Source organism: Rhincodon typus, chromosome 28, assembly GCF_021869965.1.
Source record: "Rhincodon typus isolate 14 chromosome 28, sRhiTyp1.1, whole genome shotgun sequence".
Classification (NCBI taxonomy): domain Eukaryota; kingdom Metazoa; phylum Chordata; class Chondrichthyes; order Orectolobiformes; family Rhincodontidae; genus Rhincodon; species Rhincodon typus.
In genome coordinates this window covers 34,347,804-34,355,302 of record NC_063359.1, presented here as the reverse complement: position 1 = coordinate 34,355,302, position 7,499 = coordinate 34,347,804, and the positions used below count along the sequence as shown (strand labels likewise).

The window sequence follows — 7,499 nt, the reverse complement described above, 5'->3', positions numbered from 1 at the left end:
TATACAGAGAAAGCAGTTAAATTGCTGGAGAAACTCATCAGGTCTGGCAGCTTCTGTAGAGAGAGAAAGCAGAGTTAAATTGCTGGAGAAAAGCATCTGTAGAGAAAGAAAGCACAGTTAAATTGCTGGAGAAACTCAGTAGGTCTGGGAGCATGTCTGGAGAGAGAAACAGAGTTTAAGTGCTGGAAAACCTCAGCAGCTCTGGCAGCATTTGTAGAGAGAAAGCAGTTAAATTGCTGTAGAAACTCAGCAGGTCTGGGAGCATCAGCAGAGAGAGAAAGCAGAATTGAATTGCTGGAGAAACTCAGCAGGTCTGGCGGAATTTGTAGAGAAAGAAAGCAGAGTTAACATTAAAGCAGAGTAACACTTATTCAGAATGCTTCTTCGGGTCACTGGACAAGAAACATTAACTCTCCTTTCTGTCTTTACAGAGGCTGCCAGGCCTGTTGGGTTTCTCTAGAAATTTCTGTGTTTGTTTCTGAGTTGCTTTCCCTAAAGTATATTCCCATGTCCCCTGTAGCTGTTGACATTGTGTTGGTCTATCTACAGCACATAGGAAAAACTGCTGTTTAAAGGTCTTTCTGCCAAAGTATAATGAGGGGCCGTTCAGTTATCAGACCCTCTCGTTGTCTCAATGTATGTAAATAGTGTCCTGCATGAATGAGAAACACCTTTGGTTTTTGCAACAGTAAGGAATGCCAGTTATTGCTTTTCTGGATGAAAAAATATATTTTTGTAATTAAAAATACCTACAGCACATAGGCTGCTCACCACCACCTTCTCCAGGACCAACCAGGAACGTGTAATAAAAAGGCCCTGCCAGTGATACCTGAGGCCCAGGAAAACAAAATTACCCTTCTGTTCATTTCTTCTGTCCTTTGCCACCAGCCTGCCCCTGCTCCCGCTTTGCTCGTTGCTATCACCATACCCCACGGTGATTGCTCCCGTCTCCAATACTCTGTATCCCAATGAATTGATCTTTACCATGGAACCTGCTTGCAGCATCCACTCAGGTTAGTGCGTTCCAGACTTTAATCACCCACCTTTTAACTCTATGACCAAGCTTGAAAGGAGGGGAGTAGGGAGGGTACATTTTTCCCACCAACAACACAGCTAATCGAACAGCCAGATGCTGGGCTCCGGGGAATATAAAGGGTGGGGGCTGGTTTCAGGAGAGACCGAAGACTGATGGAAGAGTGGGCTAGAATCTACAAGAGGTGGTGGGGATCAGGCGGCAGGGAAGAGTTGTCTGAGAGGCCCAGCCAAGTCGTGATCACCTCTCTTGTTGGTGTTTGTTTTTGCAGAAGTTCAGATGTATGTGTGCAACAAGGAGAGATACGGTTTCACCAACGTTCCCGGCAAACCTGAAAGCACTCTGGAGGATGACAGCCTGAACTTCGTGCATCTTATGTTGGATGCCATGAGTAAGCCCAGCCTTGAGTGCGCAGTATTTTCTGACCAGTCAGGAATGCAGTGGAACAGTTGCGGTAGGCAAGGAAAAGATACAAGATCAAGCATCCACACACCTAACAGCATTAAGGCCTTGTATCCTGGTGTGAGATGTAGCAAGTGTTGCCCTGTCACTAGTCAGGGCATTGACATAGTCAAGAACACTAGGTTACTCTCATTTTCCTGCAAAAGTAGGGGAGATATGAACACTTTACTGCAAGCTTTACCAGTGGTTAATTTCCTCCCTGAGAGGTCTAGTAACTTGTGGAGGGGTTTCAGTAAGTACTGGACTGACTGGTCTTTTCTCATTTCATACTTTCTTATACTCCGAAAATAGGGGGAAGATCATAAACAAGTCCAAATAAAACCATTACAACATTTCAAGAAAGGTTTGTATTTTTAAAACCGTCACTGCCTTATTAGTTAATCCAAAAGTGCTATTTTCATTCAAAAGGGCTCTGTCTGTGCAGGTATTCAGATGCAAAACTATCCTACTGAACAATGTGCAAGTCTTAGCACTGGAAATTTTTATTTTCCCAGCATTCACAAATTGGTCTGTCGAATGTAGAATTATTATTTTACAAAAACTGAGTTTACAGAGTGCAAATCATGACCGTCTCAAAAGTGCTTTACAACTTACAAAATACGAGCTAAAGTATTTCTGTAGGACACGTGACTAAGATGTGTACACTGCAAATTCCCACACACAGCAATCTGATAATGACCAGGTATTTGTTTCTGTTGACCGAAAGAGAAATTTGGCCAGGAGTGAAATCAGATGTTTTGAGGCCACCTGAGAGTACAGACCTGAGAGCTTTGGTCCCATGTCCCCATGTCTATTCCACTAAGACAGTACTTCCAATAGTGCTGCACTCCCTCAGTGCTGCTCTCCCTTAGTTCCCTGCTATCGGAAGGATGTTGTGAAACTTGAAAGGGTTCAGAAAAGATTTAGAAAGATGTTGCCAGGGGTTGGAGAGTTTGAGCTATAGAGAGAGGCTGAATAAGCTGGGGCTATTTTCCCTGGAGCATCGGAGGCTGAGGGGTGACCTTACAGAGGTTTATAAAATCATGAGGGGCATGGTTAGGATGAAGCATCAAGGTCTTTTCCCCAGGGTGGTTGAGTACAAAACTAGAGGGCATAGGCTTAAGGTGGGAGGGGAAAGATTTAAAAGGGACCTAAGGGGCAACTTTTCCATGCGGAGAGTCATGCCTGTATGGAATGAGCTGCCAGAGGATATGGTGGGGGCTGGTACAATTACAGCATTTAAAAAGCATCTGCATGGGTATATGAACAGGAAGGGTTTAGAGGTGTATGGGCCAGATGCTGGCAAATGGGACTAGATTAATTTAGGATATCTGGTTGGCAGGGGCAAGTTGGACCAAAGGGTCTGTTTCTGTGCTGTACATCTGTATGACTCTGTGCTGCTCTCCCATAGTGCTCCTCTCCCACAGTTCTCAGTTTATGTTTTGACCCCAGAAGTGGTACCTGAACCCGAAACCTTGTCTGTGCCACCAACTGAGCCAGGGCTGATAAGGGACAGATTAAAACTTCAGCTATTAATAGGTTAGCAAAGAGCAACAACAGGAAGACAGGTGACTGAATAGAGAGCAAGGGGTGAAGGTAGTAGAAATTGGTGCTCCTGAGGGGAATATTTTTCTTGCATAACATGACCACATAAGATCTTGGTGACTTTTTGCTCTGGTGAATTAGTCTGAAGCCCATTGATGTACAAGCTCCAGTTAGCAAGTTACAACAATACAAAGAGAGAGCTTATGGCCAGCAGAGGAGGAAAGAAGGAGAGCAATGGTAATGGCCATCCCTGGCTGGTATTCATTGTACTCTCTCAGTTTCTTTCTGGAGTTGAATGAATAAACCCCTCAAATCTCCTCACTATTGTTCTTGTGTCCTCCAGGTTTTCAAGTAGAACATAGAACAGTACAGCACAGTACAGGCCCTTCGGCCCAAGATGTTGTGCCAAACTTTTACCCTAATCCTAAGGTCTATCTAACCTCCATCCCTACCTTATACTATCATCCACATGCCTATCTAATAGCCGCTTAAATACCCCTAATGAGGCCAACTGCACTACCCTCTCCGGCAATGCATTCCACATCCCTACCACTCTCTGAGTAAAGAACCTACCTCTGATGTCTCCCCTATATCTACCTCCACTCACTCTAAAACTATGCCCCCTCATAATAGCTATCTCCACCCTAGGAAAACGTCTCTGGCTGTCTACTCTATCTATACCTCTGATCATTTTGTACACCTCTATCAAGAAGTCACCTCTCACCCTTTGTCGTTCTAAAGAGAAAAGCCCTAGCTCTCTCAACCTTTCCTTGTAAGACCTTCCCTCCATTCCAGGCAACATCTGGTAAATCTCCTCTGCACCTTTTCCAACACTTCCACATCTTTCCTGTAATGAAGTGACCAGAACTGGACACAATACCCCAGATGTAGCCGAACCAGGCTCTTGTATAGCTGGAACATAACTTCACGGCTCTTGAACTCAATCCCTCTATTAATGAAAGCTAACACACCATATGCCTTCTTAACAACTCTGTGAACTGTGACCATGAACCCCAAGATCCCTCTGCTCCTCCACACTGCCAAGAATCTTTCCATTAACCCTGTATTCTGCTTTCAAGTTTGTCCTTCCAAAATGAATCACCTCACACTTTTCAGGGTTAAACTCCATCTGCCACTTCTCAGCCCATCTCTGCATCCTATCAATGTCCCTTTGTAACCTAGAACAGCCCTCTGCAATGTCCACAATGCACCTTCGTATCGTCTGCGAACTTGTTAATCCATCCTTCCAGTCCTTCATCCAAATCATTTACAAAAATCACAAATAGAAGAGGACCCAGAACAGATCCTTGTGGTACACCACTTGTAACTGAGCACCATGTTGAATATTTTCCGTCCACTACCACCCTTTGTCTTCTAAGGGTCAGCCAATTCTGAATCCAATCTGCCACATTCCCCCCTATCCCATATCTCCTTACCTTCTGCATGAGCCTACCATGGAGAACCTTATCAAACGCCTTACTTAAATCCATGTATACCACATCCACTGCTCTACCTTCGTCCATGTGTTTGGTCACCTCTTCAAAGAATTCAATACGGTTTGTGAGGCATGATCTACCCCTCACAAATCCATGCTGACTATCACGAATCAAACTGTGCCTTTCCAAGTGATCATAAATCCTATCTCTCAGAACCCTTTCCAATAATTTGCCCACCACTGACGTAAGACTAAACTGGCCTGTAATTTCCGTGGTTATCCCTGTTCCCTTTTTTGAACAAGGGAATGATGTTTGCCTCTCTCCAATCTTCCGGCACTATACCCGTGGACAGTGAGGACGAAAAGATCATCGCCAAAGGCCCTGCGATCTCTTCCCTCACTTCCCATAGAATCCTTGGATAAATCCCATCAGGCCAGGGGACTTATCTATCTTCAACTTCCTCAAAATTCCTAGCACATCTTCCTTACTAACATCGACCTCCTCCAGCCTACCAGCCTGTTTCACACTGTCCTTCTCTACAACTAGGTCCCTCTCAGTTGTGAATACCGAAGAAAAGTATTCATTACGGATCTCTCCAATCTCTTTAGGCTCCGTGCACAAATTCCCTTTACAATCCTTGATCAGCCCTACCCTTTCTCTGGTCATTCTCTTATTCCTCACATACGTGTAAAAAGCCTTGGAGTTTTCCTTGATCCTATCTGCCAAGGTTTTCTCATGCTTTTCTCAAGTAACAAGTTAATCTTGTGGAAACAGCTAGGTTTACAAGCATCAATTTAACAGGCACCATGACCATTTGGATTATGATCAGAAGCAGATATAAACAAAACAAGAACCATGGAAACGTTATTATCTCAGTGATTTTGTGCAAGTGAAGACTCACTGCATTAAGTGACACTCAAGAATTTCTTCAGGATTAAATAAAAAATTGCAGGGTGTAACAGTCTTAAATATTACCATGTTTAAACGTCAGTCGTCCAAAATCCTCTTGATTTTCATACAAGCTTGCTTTCTCCATTTTGGAAAAGCTTATCCATCTGAACAAAAGTTGTTTCTGTAAGTTACAATAGTGAGGATGAATTTCTTCTCTCAGAGGGGAATTCTGTGGAACACTTTACTGCGGAAAGCTTTCGAAGCTGGATCATTACGTAGGTTCAAGGATGAGATAGACAAATTTTTAATCAGTAAGGGAATCAAGGGTTATAGGCAACAGACAGAAAAGTGAAGTTGGGGATTATCTGATCATGATCTCATTGGTGGAGCAGACTCAGTGGGCTGAATGGCCTATTTCTTCTCCTACATCTTCTGGTCTTCTAAAGGAAGATAGACTGGCCAATGACTGCTTTCATTGAGATGTTCTGTATTTCAACATCACTCGTCAAGGTTGGGGGGGCCGTCATTTTGTTGAGATGCTTCTCCGAGATGCCATCCTTTTCGGAGGTTGCCTGTGGTTTTCTGCTCGGTTGTGATGTCATGTTAATGTACAAAATGTCTGCTTCTCCAGAGTTTCTTGCCAGTGGCTTTAAAGCCTTTTGGTCACAAGTGTAAACCTGAGTGATATCACTGGTAATGTGTCTTAGCTTGGTTTGCAATGCTTAGAATTAAGCTTCAAGCTCAGTTTCCCTTTTCGGAGCCAACAAGCAAAGCTGTTGTAACGGGAGATGGGAGTGAAACCAGGGAATGTTGGAAAAACAGGGCAAGGCTGAGCAGTGAGTTTGAATTGAAAGAGGCAAGGTAAAGATTCAGGAGCCTCCGATGACATGTTCATGCTTTCATCATTTATTGACTTAGAGAACTGTTACAGCTTAGGATGAGAGTATTTGCCTCATCGTGTCAATGATGGCTCTCTGCAAGGGCAACTCAGCTGGTCATACTCCCCCATACCACCATCTTCGCCCCCCACCCACCACCACCACCACCACCACCTTTACCTTTTAGCTCTGCAAATCTTTTCTGTTTATCCAATTATTCAATTTCCTCTCAAAAGACACTATTGAACCTGCCTATACCTCATTATGAGTGCATTCCAGACCCTCAAACTCACTATATAACAGAAGTTTTTTTTTTACATATGACTTCTGGCTCTTTTGCCAAGCATTTTAAATCTTTTCCATCCGGTTCTTGACCATTCTGCCAGTGAGAAAGTTTCTCACTGTTTTACTGTGTCTAGACCCATTCAGAACTTGTAAAGCTCAATGAATTAAATCTCTCCTCAGCCTTCTCTAAGTAGAACAGACCCAGCCTCCTGAATTGCACCATGTAACCAAAGTGTCTCATCCTCAAAACTGTTCTGGTAAACCTCGACATCCTCTCTGAAAGTCCTCACATTCCTCCTCAGGTGTGGTTTACCAGTTGAGACCAAGCCAGTGTTCTGTAAGGAACAAAAACAGGAGTTTGTTGGAAAAGTCCAGCAGGTCTGGCAGCATTTGTGAAGAAAAAAATCCGAGTTAACGTTTCGGGTCCGGTGAACATTCCTCAGAACTGTGTTCTGTAAGCATTGATTTCATGTCCTTCAAATTTTTTCAGAATTTCTGATTTTTATTTCATTACCAACCTTTTGAAGTGTTATTTTATAATGGGGACTTTGACACTGGACTTCACTAAACAAACTAAAATGAATAAGTCCAGATTGTGTATCTCCATTTTCACCTTAGAGAAGTTTCAAATCTGTAAACTAGATTACATCCATTTGCTGCAATGAAAGAAAATGGAACATTGTCTAAAGTCTGAGACTGCTTTAGTAGAGAACCTTTGGAAGTAGGTTAATCCAGAGCTCAATGAAGTTTGAGAGTAGTTTGAGTCAGGATACAGTGTAGTTTGAGGGTAGCGTGGGTCAGGGTACAGTGTAGTTTGAGGGTAGTTTGAGTCAGGGTACAGTGTAGTTTGAGAGTAGCGTGGGTCAGGGTACAGTGTAGTTTGAGGGTAGCGTGGGTCAGGGTGCAGTGTAGTTTGAGGGTAGCGTGGGTCAGGGTACAGTGTAGTTTGAGGGTAGCGTGGGTCAGGGTACAGTGGAGTTTGAGGGTAGC

At 43.6% G+C, this 7,499-nt stretch overlaps 1 protein-coding gene across 1 annotated transcript in view; it reads left to right on the top strand.

Annotated features, from left to right (window-relative positions):
* The window catches only part of LOC109921428 (procollagen galactosyltransferase 2-like), a 106,546-nt gene that overhangs the window by 58,520 nt on the left and 40,527 nt on the right, over nt 1–7,499 (top strand). Inside the window, exons 6-7 of the mRNA XM_048613392.1 lie at nt 827–1,013; nt 1,305–1,424. Coding sequence (XP_048469349.1) covers nt 827–1,013; nt 1,305–1,424 — 307 coding nt within the window. The remainder of the gene's footprint in view (nt 1–826; nt 1,014–1,304; nt 1,425–7,499) is intronic.